The following is a 25,936-nucleotide window of genomic DNA, read 5'->3' as shown; positions in this document are numbered from 1 at the left end:
CCTGAAGAAAAGAGGATTGGGGGAAAATACAACATGCATTTGCTTAGTATGCAAAAAAGAGGAGTAGGAAATATTCTGTATATTCTGTATTCATTATCAGTATTTATCATACAGAAGGAAAACAATACCCAGATGACACAATGCATCTGCTGAGATTCTGAAGTGTGCAACCAGCAAGCAATCTGGTATCCCATGAGGCAACAGAAGCCCCAGTGCTGTCAAATTTGACAAATTTTAATACAAAAATGGTGGTATGGGAATTTGGATGAAACTTGAATACCCATGTGGCTTTCACTGGTCCAGGAGACAGAGTGAAGACATTATGTGCCTGGATGGATCCCATCAAATTGAATGGAAAATTTGTTCAAAAGATCAACCAGAAGAGCACAGTTTGTCTTTAAGCATTTGCATGCCCATACACAAGCCAGCACACAAATGCATGCTAGTGGAACTGATTTGCTGATATAGAGCAAACTTATTTACATTCCTAACTCACAACCAACCTGTGCTGCTTTCACTGATAAATGGTTGGAAAAAATAGGATGAAATATCATAGCTTAACATACAGTACACAACTGTCCAATTCAATCTCAGTAATTTACACTTCTGCACTAAAAGGTTGATGTCTGTATGATTTTTATGTTAGTGAAAGATTTCTGAGGCCACATGTATTTATAAAAAAGTAAAACTAAAATAAATTGTTAAAACATTAATATTGTAAAATTTGGAATGTAAAAGTGAAATGTAATTACTATGATGGCAAAGCTGAATTTCCTGCAGTCATTACTCCAGTCGTCAATGTCACATGCCATTTCCTTTAGAAATCATTCAAATATGCTAATATGGTGCTCAAGTAACATTTTTTGTTATCACAGTTGAAAACAGTTGTGCTGCTTAATTTAAATGTGATGCTTTTTTGCAGGATTTTTTGATAAATAGAAAGTTTAAACATTTGAAATGTGTTTGGAATAGGCATGTCATAAAGTGAATAATAAATGAATTAATAATGAGTTGATAATGAAATTTAGAATACATTTATTCAGAACGAATCTTACTGAAAAGCATTTCAACATTTGAACATCTTGTTCTAGCCCACGCAATGAATGTATGGTGAACAAGGGCTGTCAAAAGCAAAACAGAAAGTGTTATAGAAATGGTTTGTGCATTACATTTAAAATTCTCCAAAGCAATATGATATTTTTAGTAAAAAACTGAAAAACATAATTCTTTGAAAATCTTGCTTGACAGTTGTGGTCACTATTCACTTTCATTGTACACTCTTAAAAACAAGTTGTTGTTGTTGTTTGCATCTGCTTCCATAAAGAACCTATATCATTCATGGAACATTTTCATTGGACAAAGAGTTCAATGGACAAAGAGTTGAAATATTCTTCACACTAAAGAAAAAATGTTCTTTGTGGAACCCAAAATGTTATTTTATATCAGAGAAAAGAGAAAGTCATGTGGACGCCTCAGGCTACTCAGTCACATCCAGTGGACCCTCAGGGATTTCCTCACATGAAGACACAATAACATTCAAAATCCAGTCAACCTTTGTGGTTCTGATACAAATCTAAGTTTCTATTTATGAGAACATGAAAACCATGAAAAGCCAATATACAACAATTCTTTTGTCAGATGATTTTCCTTTGAGTACCTCTCAAAAAAATCGTTTTGTGAGCACTTGATCGCATACTATGTTTTTTCTTTGACGCACATATGAGGGATACATCTGAAGGGCAGGAGCAGCTTGCAAATTATATCAGCCATTGTTTCAATCTCCGTTCTGTGAGAAATGTCCTTCAACAGAAAACAATGGACAAGGAATCGCCCCCACAGAGCCTCATATGTGAACCCCCAAGAGACCTCGCTATGCCAAATTCCATAACCTCCACAACATGCCCACCACTTCAGACATCCAAAAACCTAAGAAACATGCAATACAACCATTTTAGTCTAACAGCAATAGTCAAGAGAGTTAAAACATATCTGGCAGATATAAAGTACCCCTATACAGTTCTACCAGGTCATGGAATTACAGTCACTGGTGCAAGAAGCCCACATGACTGATCATAAGAGCAAAAACATGACCATTTATTTCTGTAGTAAATGTCTCCTGGGCTTACTAGATGTTACTTTAATAGTCCACGGATGACCATAATCAAATAAATAAATAAACAATATATAAATCATATAAAAATCTATAACTAAATGCAACCAATGAATTAAATTTTTTGCATTTATCACAGTAAATTAAATGTAGAGGCATCTGGCAAGTTGTATTTGAAAAACAACAACAACAACAACAAAAAAAAACATTGGCTAGCAAAATCAAATAAGTAAAGCTCACCAGAGTGATGGTAAACTTGCACACTCTGTAAGGAGTCAGAGCTCCTGGGTGGCCCTTAGGTCACATGTTTAATGTACCTCTGCATTCCTGAGAACATCAAACAGCTTGTAGGCTCCTAGAGAGGCATTACATGTGCAAAGCCAGTGAGCCAATTATACAAAAACTTGCAAGGGGGTTGATCATTTCATCAAGAAAAATTTTTAGGTCAAGGGCTATGAAAATGTAAAGGCAATTTTGGAAAGGCAGCATGCAATCTGTGGAGGTTCTCCACAGCTACATAAATAATTTTCAAATTACAATAGGTCTTTTTGTGACATGCACTGGTAATTTATTTTATCTTTTCTATGTCTCCGTTGTATTGAAAATATATTAAACATTGCTTTTTACATATTATTTCACTTTAAATAGTATATATATATATATATATATATATATATATATATATATATATATATATATTTCTCACTTTAAATAATATATAATATATAATAATATATAATATATATATATATATATATATATATATTGTCTCTTTTATGATCATATTTCTATAAATACATTGTTCTATGAATAATAACAAGCAAACACACACACATTCTCATATAAATGACACCAGCTCAGAAGCACCTGCAGGTCGTTTTTTTCTCATATGAAATAAATAGAACAATTTGTTTTCAAGGGAACAAGCCCTAATTAGGGGGATTTGACACCACCCTCCCCCCAAAAATGCTGTATAATCTGCACACTGTGAGAAGGAATTGACTGTCTGTAATAAGATCATATTTTTGTCAGGTGAATATAATAATATTTGGACTCTCCAATGCATATCTGTTTTGTTAAGAAAATGCACTGCTTAATAAAGAAGCCTAACCTTGTTATCTGCAAATATATGCACAGTGACCAACCCCATAGCATCCAAAACCCTTCTATTTCTGTTGCGCTTGTAACTAGCAAGAAAGCGCGCTCTGCACGCGACTCAAACAGGAACCTTTCTTCATGGCAGCTAGGATCTCGCCTCGGGCATCGCGTGATATCAGAGAGATCTCGACCAGCTGAGCTCACCGTCTCTGGGTCGCTGCAAATGAGCCAGTCACCATCGCGAAATAACCAAGCCTGAGCTATCGAGCGCGCGGCGCAGTGCTGCACTACGGCACGGTTAAACGCAACGCTCCCTGCTCGCGTGTCTCGCGCACGCTGCTCGGCATAACGACAACCCAGCGGGGAGGTAAACTGAAACAGCACAGCCAAGCCCAAGATGAGATGATTTGTGCTTTGAGACACGGGCTGCCCACCTAGACAGCATTTAAGAGTCTACGATGGCCAGAAATGCTGTTGTGGCAACCATAGCTACTATAGAAACAACCACGGTCTGCGATGAAGGATGCAGTCCGATCTAGAATACTGAATTATTACTAGAAGAACAGCATATAATAAAAAGAACTGCCTCAAAATGTTCAACAAGAAATGAAAAGGTAGGTTTTAAGGGATGGTGAGTGGGATCTATAGAGGTGTGCTGCATTTTCCAAAGGTAAACAACAGAAAAGTTGAATAACGGAGCTGACAGACATGGAATGTATTATCTCACATCACTTACCTCAGTCTCTGGGGGGGGCCCTGTTTTTTTTCCTAGGCACTGCAGAGGTGATGAGGCAGACCTTCAAGGAAATCCAGTACAGGGAGGAAGCCGCAACCAGCTGCAACGGTGGTAGAGGCACTCCTCACTCCCCTACACACACACACACACACACACACACCCAGCCTCAGAGGCTGCTATACTGTTGTTATTGAGGTTTGTGGAAGGGGATGGCAGAAGGCGCTCATAACAAGCACTATACTGTGAGCCTGAACACACCCCCTCCCGCAGAGCTCATCCAATAGCAGTCAGAGGGTCAGACACACAAACACACACACACAGCATTATCAGCCAACACCCCCCCCCCATCTAGCTTTCCTATCACAATCAAATGCTTTAGGATTAAAGTAGTACAGATCAAACTGGTGTTTAACAACCTATATGTATGCTTCTTGAGCTCTGCCCCAAGAGCTGACATCATCATCTCTCTCTCTCTCTCTCTCTTTGTGTGTGTGTGTGTGTGTGTGTGTATTGTGTGTCACTGACACTGAGGTAGGTTTAGTATGGTAAAGTGATTTAGAAAAAAAAAAAAGCGCACACAGCTCAGCTGGGGCTGAAAAGAGTGCAGGACATGCCTGTCATTCTTTGAGCGTGCTGGTCTATTTCTCTGCATTTCCAGACTCAAAAGCTTTAACAGAAGTGACTGTAGAAGCTTTTGAGTCAGTGACTGCGTTCTTGAAGGATTCTTGGTTAACACTGTATTAGAATGAAAAGAGGAGCATTTCCTCAGGTATCAACCTATATTCAGATATAAGTATACATAGTAATATAAGAGTTTATATTAATTTTTCTGCAAGTTACATCATTTTGCCAATAAATGGCGAAAAATAACCGTCTTTACCAATGAGTCGTTTGAATAATTCGTTGAAAACCAAATCATTACATTTTATCCTACCTGTCAGATTTTCCTACCACCAGGGTTTACAGCGCACATCAATGAACAACATTTAATGTATCTGCATTACTGTAAGTGTAGGTTTAGGGTTGATGTAGGTGTAGACTTTAATAAAATTAAATAAAAAAAAAACAATATAATAGGTACAAAGATAATATTTATTGTTGGTTTCCTGTAGCTCTATCCCTTCTAGCTAGAACAACATATTATAACACATAATTACTATATTTGCATTACTGTAAGGGTAGGTTTAGGGGTGATGGTAAATGTAGATGTTAATAAACCATATATTTACAGTCGCATTTTTCATTGTCGAATTGTATACTACCCACTGTTTTAATGGGATGTAGCAATATCTGACAGGGTAGGACAAATAGAAAGAACATCGGTTTATTAAAAACACTAATCGTTTAGGAGCAAAACACGACTATTGTGAGTAAATGTTGCCTAGTCTAAACTATATCAGACTATTTGTTTATTGAATTATACAGTAGGCCTAAAACACAGTCGTCACATTCTTTGCAGGCTTTGTTAATACTGAAAGCCTTATGTCATTTTGCATATAAAAGCACACACGTGGGGCTACCGAGGTCATCCGGGAAAAAAAATTGCAGATGAAGAACTCAATGTTTCTTTTATATTTTTAACCTGTCAGAAACCGTTTTATATCTACTTTGCCATCACACGTCACTGTATGGCATAAATAGTATAAAATGTACAAATATATCTGATTTAAATTTAATAATGCGTAGTATAATCACAGAATATTTTCAGGGTACTAAGAACAGACAGTATTAAACAGTGAGTGAATTATTTAGTAAGAGTTTTGGTTTTGAATCATAACTACCATGCAAACAGAACTGTTGGTTCTTTATGTGAGATAACATGACAAAATTTACCCAGACACACTAGAGTCAGACAAGCTTTATGGAAGTTATCAGTGCCTTGAAGTGTGATTTCAGTTGTTGATCACTGCACCACCTTGCGAACTCAATGTTGGCACTGTGACATTAGTGCAAAGTAGCAAAGTGCAAAGTCAAGGTCCTTTTTTCATTTGATGCCCTTTCATTTGATGTGGAAATCCCTGACGTACACAATCCTGTTGAGAAAGCAGAAAAAAATAGGTTTAGTAAATGGTAAGAAGGGAAAAAGACATATCACTTTTACCTTTATACATGCAGGGGTCTAAAAAATGTAAAAGTGTGACACTTGTCATATATTGAAATGTGTACTGAAATATAATACAAGGAATTTAAAACAGGAGATCCAGTGGTTTATTTTTTATTTTTTTATTGTATTATTATTATTATTATTATTATTATTATTATTATTATTATTATTATTATTATTATTTTAAAGTAAAAATGAGAGACAGGAGGCTCTAACCTTTACAGGTGTGCTATTTAGGTACTGGGCTTTTCTCACACATCGTTTCTTAAGTGGAGGAGGCTGATGCACATCTCCATCATCCTGTTGAAAAAACAGACATGTAATGCACATGCAGGTTTAATAAGAGCTTTTAGACATAGTCTTAAGACATAACTTTATATTTAAGTATAATAGAAAATATTTAAAATAACGTTATTTTAACAAATCTGAAAATCTAAATAACAAATAGGAGAGATTTACAGAGTCTCCAATGGTCCATGGGCACAGCCTCTTCAGATTGTGCTGAGAACTTGGAAAGGCTGTGCAGTCTTCCTTCATACATTGTTTTTTTTCAGTGGAGGAAGCTGAACCATGCCTACATTGTCCTGTTGAAAGAATAAACATCATAATGTAATGCACAAGCAGGTCGAGAGCTTCTTAGACAAAATCTAAAGGCATATCATTGTGGAATAATGATTATATTAGTGAAGTGATTGACATTCAGCCAAGTATGGTGACCCATATGTGGTATTGCCAGCCTGAGATTCAAACCCACAACCCCAGGGTTAGGAGTCAAACTCTCTAACCTCTAACTTGAAAAGTTAAAGTAAGAGATATAGGGACTTACTGAAGCTTCATTGCTCCATGGGGATGACCTCTTCTGAGGTGACCCCTGTGGGCATGTGGTAAGTCTGTGTGCTCTCTTGTGGGACCTGATGGGTCTAGCGGATTCCCCATAGGATCTGGCTGGAACAGTAGACACGGCTGCTCCCTCAGAGGAACCAGCAGGCACAGGTACTTCCTCTTGCAATGCAGAGAGCACAGGCACTCCCTCAGGAGAGGTGGGGGGTACAGGTATTTCCCTGGGGGATGCACAGGACATCGGTGCTCCCTCATTGGACCTGGCCGGTACAGGTGCTTCCACAGGGGATGCAGCAGACAGAGGTTGCTCAGAGGATGCAGTGGGAACAGGTGCCCTGGAAGATGTAGGTCGTCCCATGGGTTGCCTTAAGGGGAAAGGCGTTAAAATGATATTCCTTGTTACATACTGCCTCATGTTTTCAGGGACCCTTAGTTTTCTGCACAGTGAGGGCCTGGCAGAAACTGGTGCTCCCTGTTGGGACCCATTGGCAGCATTTGGTCCTTGCAGGATTCTGGCCAGAACAGGTGCTTCCTCAGGGGACGCAGCAGGCACAGGTGCTTGCACATAGGATGCTGCTGGTATAGGTCGTCCCATGGGTTGCCTTATAGGCAAAGATGTTAAGATGGATTTTCTTGTCAGATACTGCCTCATATTTTCAGGGACCCTCAGTTTCTGCCTCCATGGAGGCCTAGCTGGCACATGTGCTTCCTGTTGTGACCCGTCAGTAACAGTTGCTCCTTGCAGGTTCCTGGAAAGCACATACACTTCCCACTGAGACTCGTCCAGATCAGTTGGTCCTTTTGGGGTACTGGAAGACACAGATACTTCCTGTTTGGTCCCGTTGGGAACAACTGGTCCTTTTAGGATCCTGGAAGGCACAGGCAGTTCCTGATTGGAGCTGACAGGAACAGGTGCTGCTTCCAAGGACGCTGCAGGCACATGTGCTCCCTTAGAGGATCTGGCTGGAAGAGGTGCTCCCTCAGGGGAGGTGGTGAGTATAGGTGCCTCCTCAGTGTATGCAACAAGCACAGATGACTTCAGAGGTGAACTGGCAGGAAGAGGTGCTCCCTTAGGAGACACACCAGGCATAGGTGTATCCTCAGGAGTCCTGGACAGATCAGGTGCATCCTCAGGGTATGCAACAGACAGAGATTGCTCAGGGGATGCAGTGGAAACAGGTGTCCTGGAAGATGTAGGTTGTCCCATGGGTTGCCTTAGGGGCAAAGGCGTTAAAATTATATTCCTTGTCACATACTGCCTCATGGTTTCAGGGACCCTTAATTTTCTGCACAGTGAGGGCCTGGCAGGAACTGGTGCCCCCTGTAGGGACCCATTGGCAGCAGTTGCTCCTTGCAGGGTTCTGGCCAGAACAGGTGCTTCCTCAGGAGACGCAGCAGGCACAGGTGCTTGCACAAAGGATACTGCAGCTATAGGTCATCCCATAGGTTGCCTTATAGGCAAAGATGTTAAGATGGATTTCCTTGTCAGATACTGCCTCATATTTTCAGGGACCCACAGTTTCTGCCTCCATGGAGGCCTAGCTGGCACAGTTCTTGCTTTTGGGACCCGTCAGAAACAGTTGCTCCTTGCAGGTTCCTGGAAAGTACTGACACTTCCCATTGAGACTTGTCCGGATCAGTTGGTCCTTTTGGGGTCCTGGAATGCACGGGCAGTTCCTGAGTGGAGCTGACAGGAACAGGTGCTGCTTGTGGGGCCTCTATTTCCTGGTCTGTAGAGAGGTCCCCAAACTCACCCTTCTCACATGAGGAGCGTAAGTGGTCTTCGACCTCCATTACTGCCCACCACCGCCCTGCAAGGAGGGCTGTGATGAGCTCCTCATGCTCATCAAATGGGATGAAGGTTTCTGTTTTTTGGATAAGCATCTTTGATGGAAGTAAGACAAGTTAACCAAAAAAAGTGTATAATTTCAGACGTTTTTGAAACAATCAACTGTATCTGTGAAACACTGTAAGTGAAAGAGAGAGAAGAGGTGAACAAATAAAAGCAGATTAATTTTTTTAAGGCTGTGCTATGCCCAGTGGTGGTTCATCAGAGGGAAAAAAGGAGGATAAGCATGGGCGTAGGTTTAGGGGGGGACGCTAGGTACTAGTCCCTATTAATATTTTGAGATGACAAATTTGTCCCCACCAATATTTAGCAAGCTCCTTTGAACTGCTATTTGGATCTTTGCACTGCTATATGGATTGATTCTAACGGCCAGGACGATGACAGTACAAGAAACGCCGTAATTTGATTGGCGGCGGGGTATCTGACAGGCTACACGCGCGGGCCGGGACTACTTTTGTGCTTGCACTAGGAGCGGGCGGGTGTTTTGTGTGCGCGCGCATGTAGACGACGCCGACGGTAAATTACAAGGGCTGTCTCTCTGCCACATACAAAGGCCAGCGTAAAAACATTTTAATATTCCGGGTTTATTTATTTATTTATTTTTTGCCCCTTTTTGTACTTTGTAGATGCCACCCAAGAAGAAGAAAGGGGACATAAGAAGCTTTTTCATAAAGCAGAGTCAGAGTGTAAGAAGGCAAAATAACTAGCTAGCCACACAAATAAACTAGCAGTAGTGACTGACCAGGTTTTCAAATGCATATTCAGTGGAAAATAGTATTAACTGGTGATAGTATTACCCAGGATGATAGAATGCTACGTTAGCAAGTAACTGAATGTCAATTAGCCTGTACCTTTACTTAGAATCTTGCAGTCAACATAAACGTGAGTGTACTGGAGGGTAAATAGTGTTTATAATAGAAAAAGGTTATTTGATTTATTTTTTAAGATTTGTTTCCTTGTGGCAGAGTATTTTTGTTAATGTAAATACTAATGTACATAATCTTAATAAAACGTTTGGTTGTTCAGCATTACACAGTCTCAGATTTTTATTTTTTGAGAGTGCATTTTTGAGATTATACAGTTATAGGACAGATTTTATAATGCATGATTAATTATCTCAACTATTTTAAGGCATCGGAGGATATAATTTGTGCATGGGAGCATAATTAATAATTTACCAGCCTCTCCGACAAACTCCTCAAAGACCACCACTATGCTTATTTATTTTAAATTTAATTGTACCGTGCATATTTAAACAATGCATAAATTGAGACAATAATATTGTCTCAATGTATACAATAATATTCCTGCTAAAAATATTGAAAATATTGATTAGATGAAAAATCCCCATATCCAAGGTGTACTCACAATCTCTCGCCAACTCGCTACAAATTCCAATCTCGCTTGTACTCAAATTTAAAGGGGGGGTGAAATGCTCGTTTTCACTCAATATCCTGTTAATCTTGAGTACATATAGAGTAGTACTGCGTCCTTCATAAATCCAAAAAGTCTTTAGTTTTATTATATTCATAAGAGAAAGATAGTCTGTACCGATTTTTCCCGGAAAAACACGACCGGCTGGAGGCGTGACGTGTGGGCGGAGCTAAAGAATCACGAGCGCGAATAGGCTTTTGCGTTGAGAGCATGTGGAAGCTGTGACATTACCGTGAGGGAAAACCCATCATCCAAAACAAACCATGGCTTACAGTCAGATTCAGCCGTTTATTTATGATCCAGAATCAGATCCAGAGGCTGAAACTGAACGAAAGCAGCAGCAGCAACGACTCGCTCCGAGCGGGGCTCGAACCTGCGTCTCTGGCATGGGAGGGGACGCACTAACAAGGAGGCAGAGATATTTGAGGCAGTTTTACTCACCGCCTGCGGTTCCAACACACGATCGTGACCCTTTTTCCTTGGGATTGCATCATCCTTAAGAAATAAACGATACGCAAATCCGTTGTCAAACTGGGCCTTGTGAACAAGCATCTTCGAAATGCACTCCGTTGATGCTCTGTAAAAATAAACTCCATCCACTGGTCCCTTAATGCTGTTTTTTTTTTTTTTTTTTGGTAATCTGTGCAGGGTTGTCTTGCCCTGGCAACCAAAAACACACTTCTTTTGTGACTTTTCGCGACGCTCTCGCTCTGATCAGTGAAAGTCTGTGCTGCTCAGCCTCGCTATACGGGAGCGCGCGCTCTTCTGGCAGAAGTGCGTCAGGACCCATATAAGGAAATTCCGCTCCATCTAATGTCACACAGAGCCATACTCGAAAAAAACTTTCCGAAACCGGAAGGAGTATTTTGGGAACAAAAATACTCCTTCAAATGTACAACTTAATTTTTGAAACTTTGCCCATGTTTAGCATGGGAATCCAACTCTTTAACAGTGTAAAAAACTCAGTATGCATGAAATAGCATTTCACCCCCCCTTTAAGCTCATCGAACATTCTAAAGAATATTGCGTCATAATGGTTAAGAATCTGTTTTTCTGAGAGATGTGTCCTAGGCAGTTTTATTCGATTTAAACTTAATACCCCGCTCAGCTTAAGTTTATAAAAAAAAATTCTAAGCGGATACAAATGAAGTTTCTATGCCTAGTAAGACCTTGATTAGCTGACACAGGTGTTGGAGCTGAACTCTAAAGAACAGTGGCCCTCCAGGAGCAGGACTAAACACCCCCGATGCTGATTGTTGATTTAACGTCCCATTGATCATGCACTGTTCTTGATGTCCATCTACTGGTGAAAGGTAAGAAATTATTTTTGTACATACTTTTTGTAATAATAATAATAAAAACACCTAGATAAAACAAGCATTTTTTGTAATTTTTATTTATTATTTTAGAATAAAAAAGCAAGCTTGAATTTATAGTTTTTTTAATGTTTTTGTTAGGAGGACCGTTGCAGTTTCTTGCACTAACGTTGCGTCCTAAACAACAATTAATTCCTCGTTATCGTCCTCTGTTTGAGATAACTTTGAATACCGTTTTAAAGACATGCCGTTATGATGTTTTGGAAAGAAAAAAAAACAAATATTTTAACCAAAGAATCGATTTATTTATAAGAAAATAAGACCGTTTCACGTGAAGCTCCTTATTTAACACTGATCCAGAATCAGCCTTCTGTTCAGTTCACAAACCCTAACCGTCAGGCGTTTGCATCACATTACTGATCTCAGGGCAGTCTATCGCTTGTCAGATGACATAGTTGTCCAAACTTATGCCTGCAATAATATATTTACTTTTATTCATGTAAAAAAAAAAAGCGTAAACAAAAATACGTATTTAATCATACAAATCGCGACAGTGCTACTTCTTTAACTACACAGAATTTCTTCGACCATCTCCTTTTGTTCAGGCATTAGCGGAGATGTATCAGTCGTGGAAAAAGCGCCAAGTTCTACAGCAGAGCAGACGCGGTTGTCAAGTTTGTGTAACGTTATATTTAAAACGAAACCGCGTACCTTTGAATGCGAAAATGTTACGCGTGCATTATAAGATTCCGTAGGTAAGATAATTTAACGCAGTTCTATTTTTATTACGTAACGTTAAGTTAACGTTACTCTTTCAGCTCATGTTGTGTGGGCTGGGCGGCTAACGTTCAGTTACTCAACTACACTGCTATATACTTATGTGTCTTCATGCATACGAATTAAAATGATCAAACTACGAGTCTCGAGAGAGCCTATGACGCAAATATTAGCCTTTAATGTATAAATAAAAAAGTTGATAGCTAAAGACATATTCTTAGCAGAAAACGCTTCTGTTGCTTTCTAGGGCACATCAGAGCCAATGCTTTCCCGCGTTTCGTGGCTGATCGTGAATGTTTTGATTTAGTTTGTTTGTTTTTTGTTTTTACATTTGCTTTGGTTTCTCTTTCATCTTCTGTATTGAATAGTTAAAATGCCCGGACTGCATAATGAAGGTGGAGTGGTGGCTGCAGTTTGCAGTCCTGTGAAGAAGAGCAAACTGTCTCTGAAGTTCTTCCAGAAGAAGGAAACCAAAAGAGCCTTGGACTTCTCAGAGGCCCCTGCAGAAGACAACGGCACTGCAGAACCAGAAGAGACTACGAAGTATGGAATTATGTTATTAGGCTATTTAATACAGATTATGTTTGAAAATACCATATTCATTTTTCCTAATTGTTCTCTCTTAAGTCATGACCAGGTTGTGTCAATGCCTTGCCCTTCATCTCCTCTCACTTGTGAGAAGCGTGAGAGCCTGGTCCCCTTCATTGGGTTTAATAATTTGGGGAACACTTGCTATCTGAACAGCATCCTTCAGGTATACTGTTCATTTTAGCCACTAATCATGTATTATTGACGACAATCAGACAGGACACCACAGGGGAATAGGTTGAAATTTTAGCTACTGTATATAATCATAATTATTTTCTTGCTTGATTGTGCCATCCCAATAAAGCACAAAGTCACTTTTATGGACTTTTACATTGCTTTTATACCTGCTGGTGGAATGACCTGCCCACCTCAATCCGAGTAGCTGAGTCCTTAGCCATCTTCAGGAATCAGCTTAATCCGATTAATCCTTAATCGGCATTCACTATTCTATTCTTTAAACAAAAAAATCTAACTACCCTTCTAATCTTTCTGTATTTTATTATCTTTTTATTTATTATACAATTATAAAAACGAACTCTAACACTAGCTTGCTCTATTCTTTTTCTGTTCTTTCTGTTTTCTTTCTTTTTATTTATTATATTATTTAAAAGCCCTTGCTGTGTGTACTGTGTTTAAGCTAACTGAGACGTGTTATAGTACTCTTGCTGTTTTTGATTGCTTCCAGTGTCCTCATTTGTAAATCGCTTTGGATAAAAGCATCTGCTAAATTACTAAATGTAATTAATCACAGTGTGTGTGTGTGTGTATATATATATTAAATTACAGTACAGTAGTTTGGATCCCACTGATCAAAATGTTTTACCCTTCGTACAAATTTTAGGTCTTATATTACTGTCCTGGTTTTAAAGAGGCCATCAAATCGTTGTGTCAGTTGGCTAAGCTGAAAGACAAACAGCAAGAAGATGGTGCCAAAAATGAGGTTGGTAAATTTAATCTTTTAAAAGGTGTTTTCCTTTGCCTTGATTATGCTCATCATAAGTATATATCAGTATGAATAGCTTCAGTGTAGGGAAAAACTCATCCTAAAATTTAGCTTCTAATTGAATAAATGTCTAGAATAGTTTGTCACGTTAAAATTGTCGCCTTTACTATAATTTATTATTTTTATGTTATCAGGGGGACATGGGTGAGAACACCCTACCTGTTCCCATGGAGCTGCTGGGTAGTTTCCACAGCATCATCTCTTCTGTTGAGCAGTTGCAATCCAGCTTTCTGCTTAACCCGGAAAAATACAGTGAAGGAGAGCTTGCTACACCACCTCGCAAGCTGCTTAACACGCTCAGGTAATGCTGTGGGCCAGAGCATCATTCAGCAAAACTGAAAAGACATTTAAACCTCTCAGAGTTTTTTCACTGTTGCCTTGGCTTTAATGAGTTTCCAAACAAACCGGTTTGATTTCTCCATTGCAGGCAGCTTAATCCAATGTATGAGGGTTACTTGCAGCATGATGCACAGGAGGTGCTGCAGTGCATTCTAGCTAACATCCAGGAGGCCTGTGACAATATTAAAAAAGAGCAAACAGACAACCAGAAGGACAGCACAATGAGCAATGGAATGGGGGAGTCTAACCACGAGGATGATGGTAGCTTTGATGGCCAGTTGAGTGGAAAGAGGAAGAGTGACACAGAAGCAGGCAATGCTAAGAAAAAGCCAAAATCTCAAAGCAAATCAAAGAAGAATGAGGGAAACGTGCCTATGACCCGCTCAAAACGAAAATCGTCCAGCAACATAACCACAGAGAGTTCTGACCAGAGGAATGGAACTGAGGAGCAAGAAAAAGAGCAAGAGGAGGACAAAGGGAGTACTACAGAAGAGGAAAAGAATGACAGTCCCCCAAAAGAGGTGGGCAAGAGGACAAGGAGAGGGAAGCTGGGCTGGTTGAAGCCATCTGGGAAGCAGCCTAGCATCTTCTCAAAGTTCCGTAGCTTGGGACGAATTACTTCACATGTAGGAGGGAGAGGGGAGACCAAGGAGAAATCCGATTGTAGTGTCCGAGAGAAGCAGAAGGATACCTCAGAGAATCAAGAAGTTAAACAGACTCTGGAAAATAATAAAGGTAATACATTTTACACAAAATTGTGACCAAATCTCCAGCCGTTTATTATTATTTTAATAATGCAGATATTCCACAATTAAACTACTGTAAATAATTATTTTACATAATACATAATATTTGAATATACAAGATGTGTACTATTAACTGACCAAACTGATCATATGTATAATGGAACTAAGATGGTAAATTATGGAAATGGGAAAAATATATAAATAGTAAAAAGGTATAAACTGAGAAATTATAACAAGGAATTTATTTGAAGAGCTGTAATAAAACATCTATATTTTTATTTATCTTGTATTTTTTGTCAACTCTAATTTTGTACTATTTATCATGGCCACGAACTGACAATTTGTTCCCACATCCTAATTAATTCCCTTAGTTTAGTGTATCGCATCCACACTGATTTAATGAAAAACAACAGAATAAATGATTCAATAATCTCTATAACTAAAGAATTTGCCTGTATTTTGTATTTAGAGCAAACAGGCCTGGATGTGCTGAAGTGGATGTTCCAGGGTCAGCTGGTCCTGCGGACACGCTGCCTGGAATGTGAGTGTTTTACAGAGCGGAGAGAGGACTTTCAAGACATCAGCGTACCTGTGCAAGAGAATGACAACATCTCCTCTGACTCTGACAGTTCTCAGAGTGAGTACTTTGACAGTGTTGAATCCATCTCTGTTTGTGGCTATCAGTCAACATTTGGATGCTGCTTAGATTTTTATAACTATATCCTCCTTTTTCAGTTTCTCCAGATCCCAAGCCTGAGCTGAAAACTCTAAAGTGGGCCATATCTCAATTTGCATCTGTGGAGAGGATTATGGGTGAAGACAAATATTTCTGTGAGACCTGTCATCACTACACAGAAGCAGAGAGAAGTCTTCTGTTTGACAAAACACCAGAAGTCATCACAATCCACCTGAAATGCTTTGCTGCCAATGGCTCTGAGTATGTATCCTCTACGGATTGTTAATGCTTAGTTCCAGAGCTGCACGATTCTGGCTAGATTGAGAAACACAAATTGTTGGTCTCAAATAGAGATCACAATTCTGAACTTAACAAAATAATGTGTAATTTTCTAGAGGTTGACAAAATATTAATTGCTGCAGTCTATGGGTGTTTAATTATGTAAAAAATGTATTATAAGTATAACATATAATGTGTGTGTGTGTGTGTGTGTGTGTGTGTGTATATATATGTGTGTATATATATACACATACATATGTATATATATACACACACACACACACACACATATATATATATATATATATATATATATATATTTATTATTATTATTATATTTTTTTTTTTTTTTTTTTAGGACAATCAGTGTTGACACGTGATTAATTTTACAATCCTTGATGCGTTAAAATAATTTAATGCAATTAATGCAAAATTACTCAAGCACACTTTCTATTATAACCCTTTAACCCAAATTTGCCTCTCTGCTTGCGATCAGATCATTTTAAGCTGGTATACTCTGGAGAAGTTTTCAGTTCAGTGATCCAGGAAGTGTATGCGTTCAAATAATCCGTTAAAAACAGGGCTGATATAAAAGAAACCAGGCTGATAACGTATAAGTAAGTATTGGAACTGTAAAGAAAAAAATGTTGTGTAAAGACACATTGTTTGCTGTGGAGTCAAGAAATCTGTAAATATGATTAAAAGATGAATATGAGACAAAACTACAGAATGTCACATTTTATTGTTGGGTGATTTAACACGCATGTTTTACCAGCTTAGAAGCACTTTTAGAGTTTCATCTCCATATCTGATGTGAGAATAAGTATTGGAACAGTTGCCTCACAGGTTTCTAAGTGGTCAGCAGTGTCCTGTTGCATTGATTTTTCAGATTTTAAAAGCAGGGAATGTGTCTTCTCAGTTATATCCATTGCTTCTGGATTATAAATCTTGAATTGGATGATGACAAGAGTTTGGAAACTACCGGTGACATCAGCAACCAACGACAACCTGATCGGCTGAGAAAAACAACAGTAGTTGATGACAGACAAATCATAAAAGCTGTGAAAATGAACCCTAAAATCACCATCAACCTCCAGAAAGCTGGGGTGATGCTCTGTCAATCTACAGTCCGCAGGAGAATTTGACACAGAATTACAGAAGCTACACAGCAAGACGCAAACCTCTGATCAGCACCAAAAATAGAAAGACAAGATTCTTCACAAATGTGAGCCAGTTCAGTTGTGGAACGGAGTTGATGGACCGATGAGACAAAGATTAACCTTTATCTAAGTGATTGGAAAGCAAAAGTGTGGAGAAAAAAGGGAACTAAAAAAAATGATCCTAAGCATACAAGCTCATCTGTAGAACTTGGTAGAGGTGGTGTCATGGCATGGACATTCATGGCTGTCTCTAGAACAGGACCACTTCATTTCAATGATGACTTTATGTATGATGGCAGTAGCAAAATAAAATTTGTAAGGGTACAAAATCATCTTGGCTACCAATATTCAAGAAAATGTCGCCAAACTCTTTAGAAAGCACTTCATATTGGATCAGGACAATAATCCAAAATACCTTGCCAGTTCAGTCAAGGACTTTATCAGGGCAAAAAAATGTAAAGGCTTAGATTGCCCAAATCAATCTCCAGATTTAAATCCAATTGAACATTAATTTCACCATCTGAAGAGGAGACTAAAGACCGAAACTCCCCCAAACCAGCAACAGTTGGAATTGGCTGCATTAAAGGCTGTGGAGAGAAGCATTTCAAAGCATAAGACCCAGAGTCTGTTGATGTCTATGGGTTGCTAAATATTAGCTTTTAATCTTTTACATCTGCCTTAAATTGTTCCAATACTTATGCTCACATCAAATAGTGGGATGAACTCAAAGTGCTGTCCTTTTTATTTGGTAAAACAGGTATGTGTCGAAAGACCTAATAATAAAATGGGACATTCTGTAGTTTTGTCGCATATTCATCTTTTAATCATATTTGCAAATGTCTCGACTCCACAGCAGAGAAAGCAATTTAATCTTTACTGTTGCAATACTTACAGAGGTATGTGTGTGTGTGTATGTTGGGCAACAATATTTATTTATTTTTTACTAAAAAAAGTACAGTTATATGAACAAAAGTGCATTAACATTTGGTTTGCAAACACTTTAAACAAAAAAGCAGTTTTCTTAATACAGTAGCAGTTAAAATATTTTTTTAATGTCAACTTAAACAGTGTAATAAAATGAAATCTAAAACCAAAGCTATTTTCCTCAGGCGTGATTTCTTTAGCGCCTCAGTTCAATGGAACTAAGACAGAAATAATATTTTGTGATTGAAAAGACAATGACAAAGTGTTTGTGAAGCAGTTTCTCACCTACACATGCATGCTCTTTGTGTCAGTGGCAGCATGAATGCAGATTAGAATTTTCTAATAAGACTTTTTCAGAGATTTAATAGATTAATCATTCTTTAGAAATTAGATTGCTTGGGTGTTTGAATCGAGATTGCAATCTTTTAACGATTAATCGTGCAGCTCTACTTAGTGCCTATCTTTCAACTATTGAAGCCCTGAAGGGCACGGTGAATTGTCCATGAGTCTGTTTCTATTGTTTATTACAGCAGAAAAAAATACAGGAAACATTAAGACTGAGAAATAAGGGTAAAAATGTTTAGGGTTTAGCAACTTGAGACAAAATATTTTATTGTTTATTATTTTATCACATTTTATAATGTGCATTAAGAATTTGGTACAATGTTCCTCAATATTTAGGATGGATCCTTATGCTGGCCTTTCCAAGGTGAATACTCCTCTGCAAACCCCTCTCAAGCTTTCCCTGCACGAGTGGTGCACTCAGCCTGATTCTCCAGACCAGAGCCATCTCTATGAGCTCTTCGCCGTGGTCATGCACAGCGGAGTAACCATCAGCAGCGGTCACTACACCACTTGCATCCGCATGATGGATCTCCATCTCACCACACTCAGACTTCAAGCTCAGGATGAAGATCAAGACCGAGAGGAAGACACGAAACAGAAGAAAGAGGAGGTACCACAAACAGAGTACGATGACGGTGAGGTGTCTTTCAGCTTGCCTGGCAGAGGGCAAAATGTGGCCAGAGTCAGCACGGCAACAAGCATGTCCAGCAAATTAGGAAGCAAAAGGTCCTCCGAGGGTGTTGGGCTTTTAGGAGGACAGAGAAGTGTCACCAGTTATGAGCTCAGCAGCAGCAATCAAACCAATCCAGAGAAGGCTCCCGGCTCGGCCAGTCGTGCTGCCGATTCTTTGCTTCAGAACACAGTGAAGAAAGAGCCAGAGGAAGAGGGAGTTGATGCTATGGGCGACGGAACCCAGGTGTGTTTTGACCTCGCTCTGCAAAACCTTTTGGACTTTGAGGGAAAGTGGATGCTGTTTGATGACTCCGAAGTGAGACAGTTTGAAGAAGAGGACTTCCTCAGAGCCTGTTCCCCCGAGACATGCACCACCTCTACACCTTACCTGCTCTTCTACAAGAGAGTCTCTCAGTAAAAAACAGCTGAAGGGACTCGGTTACGAAGTTTACTGGTAAGACATGGACTATGAAAATACGTTGGTAGGAAACTGGAAAAGCAAGTCAGGATGTGTTAATGGTCGATATGTACGTTTGTGTAACAAGTGTCTGTGAAAAGCCGATGTGAATCTTTCAAGGCCATGACATTTGTTGCCACTTTTTTTTGTCTTACTGTTTTTGTACTTTATCTTCTTGTTCAGCATGTCCATGTCATCTGCTTTTTTCAGTGACCCTCATTCAAACGCACCTTGGCACTTACTGTAGTTCATGTGACAGTTTTCCTATACTTTCAAGCATTCCATAGAAGCTCTAATGAATAGCACAAAATGATTTCTTGTGCACTTAAATTTTATATATTTTTTTTAAAAGATCAGTTCTTGCTTGTTTGGATTTTGTCTCATGTATGAATTCACATTTGTCCGTTTTGGAGAGTATTGTTAATAGCTTGAAAACCCAAAGTAGATTTTACATTAATTTCTTCATTTTTTTATTTATTTGATACTAGAAAGCACAGGCAATGTGTTTTGTTCCCCGGTGCAAACTATTTGCACACAGAGAATCAAATTTAGGTGAGCAGCCTCGAAAGTAGAGCATGTATAATTTGTCTATAAATGACCACAGGGATAAAGTGACCTATTTTTCCATGTTTTATAGTTTATCAGCCATACCTCAGTCCAGTCTAAGAAGGTTTTCTATCCAATGTTGTGAGAAGACCCGGCGATTAAACCAAGATCTCTATGAGCAAAAAATTTAACCGTTCACGAGAATCTCTTACATTCTGTTGTATATTTGAGGCAGGGAAAATGTAAATATTTTTCTATTACCTGGTTATGTAGATTCTTATTTGCCACATTAAAATACCAACATATAAAAATAAAAGTCTTTTGGTGCAGTTTCTTTAACAACACACTGGAATGGCTATTAGAGTATTTATTTAGTAAAATATTTAAAGTAAACAAAAGGCACATAAAACTACATAATGCTGAAAAAAAAATCATCACCTTTTTTGCATTTTCTGTAAGGATTAAATAAACTCTTAAGTTGTACCGTAACTATTAAAAATGCACTGGGATGAAGTAAAAAATAAAATAAAAATAAAAATAAAATAAAAGTGCACACAGTAATAGAATACAGGTTTTGACACATTGTATGCTAAATTCATCATCAGTTCTTGTGATCATGTAACAGGCCACTTTGTAAACGAATACAAATTGGAATGATGAACCAAACGTCTTAACACTTTTTACTTTATGGCAGAAACACTGACATTGTGAGGAGGATTGATATATACAAATAAATAAAATTGCATTTGTTCTTTTTATTTCTTCAATCTTCACACGTCTAGCTTGCGAAGGCTCAATCTGCTAAAAGAGTCTCTGAAAGAAAAAGAAAAACAATGTTATAAAAGGAGTATAAAAATATTCTGGAGGAAACAAAACTTTAATCGTTAGCAAACTATTTAAAAAATATGCTCGCCAACAACTTGACTACCTTCTCAAGCTGTCCTTTTGCTGCTTGTTAAAACGAAAAAAAAGAAATGAAGTACACTTAATACACCCACACACCCACAATTTTTGGACAATTATGTGACACATTATCCATGTGTCATCTGTTATGAGGAACTAACTAATCATGCTTTGCTGTTGATAAACCGCACTAAACAGTCCAGGCAATGAAGACCCATTTCCTGACTGTAGAAGGTCTCCATTTGATTTGATTCAGTGATAGAATTTCTATGCATTCTACAATATTTGTGGTACAATTTAAATTACAATTTAGCTTTTTTTATATGAAACAAACTGAGAAATTGTCACTGTACTTTACAGTAAACCATGACTTGATGTATTAATAAAATATTAATGGCCCTTTATTAAAATATTAGGGTTTAAAGGAGTAACTCCTATCATTATTCATTCATTCAAACTTAGTTTGGGAAACTCAAGTTGCTGTGGTAAGCTGGTTTATTAAACACAATGTGACGTATACAGGACATTCTTAACAGCTTTTGACAGTTTTAATTGTCTGACCTGTGTGAGTTGACCTGTAATACAGGTTTGTAGAGTTGTGGGATCTTCCTGTTAATGAGAGGCTGCAGAGCTTCTTTCAGTCTGTGGTAGTTCCTCTCCAGCTCTCTCTGATACTCTTTCTGGTCTGGACCAATCAGACTCTTATTTTTGCGAAGGGCATCTTCACATCTAGGGGAGATATTAAAGGTTGCAGGGTTAAATTAAAGTATTTTGAAGGGAAGTCAATTCACCCTCAGGCCATTTTGGTAACGAGGCATTTACCATGCAGGCATTTCAAAGTTCTAAGTGTATTACTGACCAATATATTATTACCATTTAACTGTTAAAATAATGTGCCATGCAACCATACAAAAGTAGCAACATTTACATGGACTGCAATAGTTCAATTCTTCTTTGGATAATAGTTCCTACAAACTTATAGTAATACTACATTATAAATGTGATGTAAGAAGTTATGGTTAGTAGTTGGACTACTGGAGTTCATGTTAAAGTAGTGTGAGAGCATCTGAAATCAAACCTCTTGGTGAAGTCTTTGAAGCACAGTCGCAGTTTATTATGGTGCCTGTAGAGTTTAGGATCACTTGGGATCTCGGACAGAAACACCTGGGCCACCTCAAGAGGGCCCTGTAGAGAAATACAATACAATGCATACATAGTTTAGAATCATTCAAATGATTTACTCATTTCACCAATGACACTATTTATATACAAACATTGATGTATGTGTGTCTGTATTAAAGTGTGCGATATATATCCTCTGCGATATCGGAATTGTTGTTTTAGCGAGATTCTATTTATTTATCCGTTAAAATAAACCTACCATAAAAATTACAGACCCTTCATTTCTTTCAAAGTAGGCAAACTTACAAAATCAGCAGGGGATCAAATAAATATTTTATTAAGTGAATAGGCTCAACTAGTCACCTGGTTAACAGTGGTGCCAACAGACCCCTGAAGAACCATCTGTAACATTTTGGCATCAGATGGGTCTTGATGAGTGGCAAAAGCCAGCTCCTGTGTCTTCTTCTGCATGTCCTCAATGGCTACTTCAATAGGCATGGAAATTATCTGAAAGGCAAATAGTAATATATTCATATAATTCCTTAACCTTAAGAAAACACTGTGGCATTCAGTGTTATTGTTAACTAAAACCAAAACTATTAATACATGTTTTGTTAAACGGAAGCTGAAGTCAAATCATATATTGTAATGTACAAGTATTGATATATTATAGATTTATATGTCCTAAATGACTAATTACTAAAAATTGAAATAAAAATAAAGCTAAATAGAAATATAAAATCTAAATAAAATAAAAATGACAAAAGCACACAAAATTACTACAAACAGAAAACAAATAATTTTTATCATTTTATCAATAATTTTATAATATTTTGTTATTCATAATCGGAGTCTGATAGTCCCTCCCCCTTCATTACGGAATTAAAAGTTCATAAAGTGTCCAACATTCCACACTTATATTTAAAACGAGAACATTTTTTTAAGTGCATCATCCAAATGTTTAAAGTGCACTTTTTCTTTTTTGGAATTTTCAGTGTGAACACACTATTGGCACTATTTATACTACAAAACATCATAGTATAGTGCATAAGTACGCAATTTGCAACGCACCTTCATATTGCATTAGCTATTTAAATGATCTTGATACAGTTCACGTTATTCATCTAGCATGGAAAAACTATATAAGATATATATATATATATATATATATATATATATATAATATATATATATAAGCATGTATGTTAGTTTACCTCCTCTTTATGGATGATGTTGATGCGGGTCTTGATGTAGGGGAAAGCGTGGGAGGTAGTAAGAATGGTCTTCCGTTTAAACTGTTCGTGCAGGTCACCGTGAGCTCTTCCATCGAGTGTGAATGGCGTGCAGTAGACGAAGCGGCGCAGGTTGTAGTTCTTATCGAAGTACGTGATGCGGTCCTTCATTTCATAAGTGTCAAAATATGGTTCAACGTATGTGATCTGAATGAAGGCCTGCATTGGAAAGTGATGTTATTCTCAATGAAAAGTATTGTCGTTTATTGTTTTTAAAAGTGAGCAAAAGTATAACACACTAATCTGGTATTTCAACACACCTTATTTGGGTCCAATTTACATTTGTCAACTGGATTGGAATCTTTAATAACTTCCACTTGTTCCTCGCCAAACCTTTCACCATAGAAACTCTGGAATTAAGACAAAATCAACAAATTAAGAGAGGTTGTGTTTGTGTACTACAAAAAAAATAAAACACTTCTAAATTGCTTATCTAATAGACCGTGAAACAGAAAATGCAAATGGTTTTGTACCTCAAGCCGATGTGAGATTTCTGCCAGCTTGGTGATGGCTGGCTCTTTGTAGACAAACTCCTGCTCATCCAGGTCACCAAATTTAGAACCATAAAATCCAACTCTGAAATAGGTGCCAAACATCCGCTTTCCATTCTGAAACAAACAAATGTGTTCATTACTAATGTGCTGTTTATTAAAGCTGCCATTTAAAAACACCAGGTAACATGTTAACATAAATCCTGTTGGTACTCATTTGACATATGTCGTGGGTTACTCATAAAGAAAGGTAAAGTGCAATGAGGCAAACACAATATTTTCTAATGGCAGCAAGTTGATGTAAACATTGTCTGGTACATGTTTACATAACCTGCATTCAATGCTGGCAATAGTGAAGCAATTATAGTTCTTACATCTACCATTTGAGGATGTTTGACACAACTTCTAAAAAGAAGGACCAAAAACATTGAATTCTTTGATTATTATATATTATTATTCCAAATTTCTATATAGTTTCTCGATGTTACACTACCATTCAAAAGTCTGGGATCAGCAAGTTTTCTTTAAAATAAATTAATGCTTATTAATTAATAACAAATGTTGTCCTTGTAAAAAAGAAAAAAAAAATCCACAAACATTAAGCATCTTAACTGTTTTCAACATTGATTTGATACTAATAAGAAATGTTTCTTTAGCAGCAAATCAGCATATTGAATTGAAAAGACCATGTGACACTGAAGACTGGGCTGATGGCTGTTGAAAGTAAAGTATAATTTAAAATATTTTAAAGGGGTCATGACATGAGAAATCAAATTTGTCTTGATCTTTGGCATATAAGAGGTTTGGCATAAACATCCTGCAATTTTCATAGCTTAAAACATCCTTCTTATTATAAACAAAGAAGTGTATTATAAAAATTTATTTAAACAAGCTCGAAAAAATGGCTTGTCACCCGACACAAACATTTGCAACACTGCCTCCAGAGCGAGACGTTGATGAATAGTCATCTTCTCTTCATATGCCCTGACTACTGGCGTTCAGTCACTTAATGACTTGACACTTGTTCACGCTGAATCTGAGTGTCGCCTTGCGTCAAAAGCAAATCGAAATTACAATCACTGCCGATATCGTCTTCACTGGATACTGTATATGGAGTGAAAGAATGTTAGTTTTAACGCATTTGGTTTAAAAGGCTTATTTGCACCTTTGTACGGATATCACAAGGATCACAGCGTAAAAATAATTGTATAGTTTATAGTTTTCTGATGATCTTATTTTGTAAATGAGGCACAGTGTGATTGAGAGTTTGTTGAACGTGACGTAACATACAGCCAAGTATGGTGATCCATACTCTGACTTTGTGCTCTGCATTTAACCCATCCAAAGTGCACACACACCAGGAGCAGTGGGCAGCCATTTATGCTGCGGCGCCCAGGGAGCAGTTGGGGGTTCGGTGCCTTGCTCAAGGGCACCCAAGTCGTGTTATTGCCGGCCCGAGACTCAAACCTACAACCCTAGGGTTAGGAGTCAAACTGTCTAACCACTAGGCCACAACTTCCAAAAAATTGAAAGATGAAGCGGAACTAGATCAGACTGCAACTCAAACCATAAGTAAATGATATCATTATGCTTTGTCTTGAAATCAGGAAGTCTTTTTTTTTTTTTTTTACATGCAAGGGGGTGTTGATACCATTTCTTATGCAATGACTTAAGCCAATCATTACAGTGTCTGATTCCAGACCAGCCTTAAAGGACCCACTTCTAAAAACAGGTCATTTTAGAGAGAGGGTCAGAATGAGGGTTCCAAATAAATAATTTCCCCACATATTTATTTATTAACTATTATTTATGAACACTTTTTTATTAACATTATAAGTAAACCTTAAGGGACATATTAAAATATAAAAAATCCATGTAATGACCCCATTAAAATAGAAAATGGTCATCTTAAATTGTATTATCACAATATTATTATTTTTTTACTGTATTTTTGATTAACTTTTTTTATAATGGTATATTAGAATTGTTATTTGCCATTAAAATAAACAAAGAAGAAGAAGAAGAAATTGAGCATCTCCACATAAGACACAATAACTGAATATAGTTTGAGTTTGAGCCAAGCTTGTGGACAGTGGTGCAAGAAGCGGTTCTGAGAAAAGTGGGAACTT

General features: G+C 37.8%; 4 protein-coding genes across 29 annotated transcripts in view; 1 reads left to right on the top strand and 3 right to left on the bottom strand.

The window, feature by feature from the left end:
• Positions 1-4,075, bottom strand: part of kank4 (KN motif and ankyrin repeat domains 4) — a 44,084-nt gene extending 40,009 nt beyond the window's left edge. The window contains exon 1 of one of the 2 annotated variants that reach the window (XM_026265194.1): positions 3,945-4,075. The gene's annotated coding sequence lies outside the window, so the exon portion shown is untranslated. The remainder of the gene's footprint in view (positions 1-3,944) is intronic. The other variant, XM_026265193.1, reaches the window with a different exon arrangement.
• Positions 4,076-4,509: 434 nt separating this feature from the next.
• Positions 4,510-8,175, bottom strand: LOC113100428 (cell surface glycoprotein 1-like). Its single transcript, XM_026265197.1, has 4 exons — positions 6,875-8,175; positions 6,508-6,632; positions 6,265-6,348; positions 4,510-5,977 (listed from the first exon to the last, which is right to left on the bottom strand). The coding sequence occupies exons 1-2, from the start codon at positions 8,150-8,152 to the stop codon at positions 6,582-6,584; spliced, it is 1,329 nt and encodes a 442-aa protein (XP_026120982.1). The 5' UTR covers positions 8,153-8,175; the 3' UTR covers positions 4,510-5,977; positions 6,265-6,348; positions 6,508-6,581.
• Positions 8,176-11,149: 2,974 nt separating this feature from the next.
• LOC113100349 (ubiquitin carboxyl-terminal hydrolase 1-like) lies at positions 11,150-20,520 on the top strand. Of its 2 annotated transcripts, none has more exons than XM_026265179.1 (9): positions 11,150-11,484; positions 12,633-12,807; positions 12,892-13,018; positions 13,694-13,792; positions 13,990-14,156; positions 14,283-14,929; positions 15,410-15,577; positions 15,676-15,877; positions 18,661-20,520. In XM_026265179.1, exons 2-9 carry the CDS (start codon positions 12,638-12,640, stop codon positions 19,412-19,414), a joined length of 2,334 nt encoding a protein of 777 aa, XP_026120964.1. In that variant the 5' UTR covers positions 11,150-11,484; positions 12,633-12,637; the 3' UTR covers positions 19,415-20,520. The 2 variants fall into 2 exon arrangements, with proteins under 2 accessions (XP_026120964.1, XP_026120957.1); XM_026265172.1 differs by lacking the exon at positions 11,150-11,484 and adding an exon at positions 12,000-12,242.
• The window catches only part of LOC113100216 (dedicator of cytokinesis protein 7), a 50,942-nt gene continuing 45,357 nt past the window's right edge, over positions 20,352-25,936 (bottom strand). For 10 of the 24 annotated variants that reach the window (XM_026265008.1, XM_026265020.1, XM_026265018.1 and 7 more), the window contains 7 exons: positions 23,790-23,915; positions 23,577-23,666; positions 23,239-23,475; positions 22,388-22,531; positions 21,981-22,087; positions 21,464-21,631; positions 20,352-20,812 (listed from right to left, as the gene is read on the bottom strand). In XM_026265008.1, coding sequence (XP_026120793.1) covers positions 20,770-20,812; positions 21,464-21,631; positions 21,981-22,087; positions 22,388-22,531; positions 23,239-23,475; positions 23,577-23,666; positions 23,790-23,915 — 915 coding nt within the window. In that variant the 3' untranslated portion in view covers positions 20,352-20,769. Of the gene's footprint in view, positions 20,813-20,927; positions 20,948-21,463; positions 21,632-21,980; positions 22,088-22,387; positions 22,532-23,238; positions 23,476-23,576; positions 23,667-23,789; positions 23,925-25,936 lie in introns of all 24 variants that reach the window. The other 14 variants (XM_026265048.1, XM_026265066.1, XM_026265060.1 and 11 more) reach the window with 4 other exon arrangements.

This window comes from Carassius auratus, chromosome 6 (assembly GCF_003368295.1).
Source record: "Carassius auratus strain Wakin chromosome 6, ASM336829v1, whole genome shotgun sequence".
NCBI classification, from domain to species: Eukaryota; Metazoa; Chordata; class Actinopteri; order Cypriniformes; family Cyprinidae; genus Carassius; species Carassius auratus.
Note: the sequence above shows the minus strand (reverse complement) of the source record. Positions and strands in the feature narration are given on the sequence as shown.

Coding starts and splice junctions, on each gene's coding strand:
- LOC113100428 (XM_026265197.1), bottom strand. CDS start 8,152: ATGAGGCAGTATGTGACAAGGAATATAATTTTAACGCCTTTGCCCCTA. Junction 6,633..6,874: donor CATGGAGCAATGAAGCTTCA/GTAAGTCCCTAT, acceptor TTCTTTCAACAG/GACAATGTAGGCATGGTTCA.
- LOC113100349 (XM_026265179.1), top strand. CDS start 12,638: ATGCCCGGACTGCATAATGAAGGTGGAGTGGTGGCTGCAGTTTGCAGT. Junction 13,793..13,989: donor AAGATGGTGCCAAAAATGAG/GTTGGTAAATTT, acceptor TTATGTTATCAG/GGGGACATGGGTGAGAACAC. Junction 14,157..14,282: donor AAGCTGCTTAACACGCTCAG/GTAATGCTGTGG, acceptor TCTCCATTGCAG/GCAGCTTAATCCAATGTATG.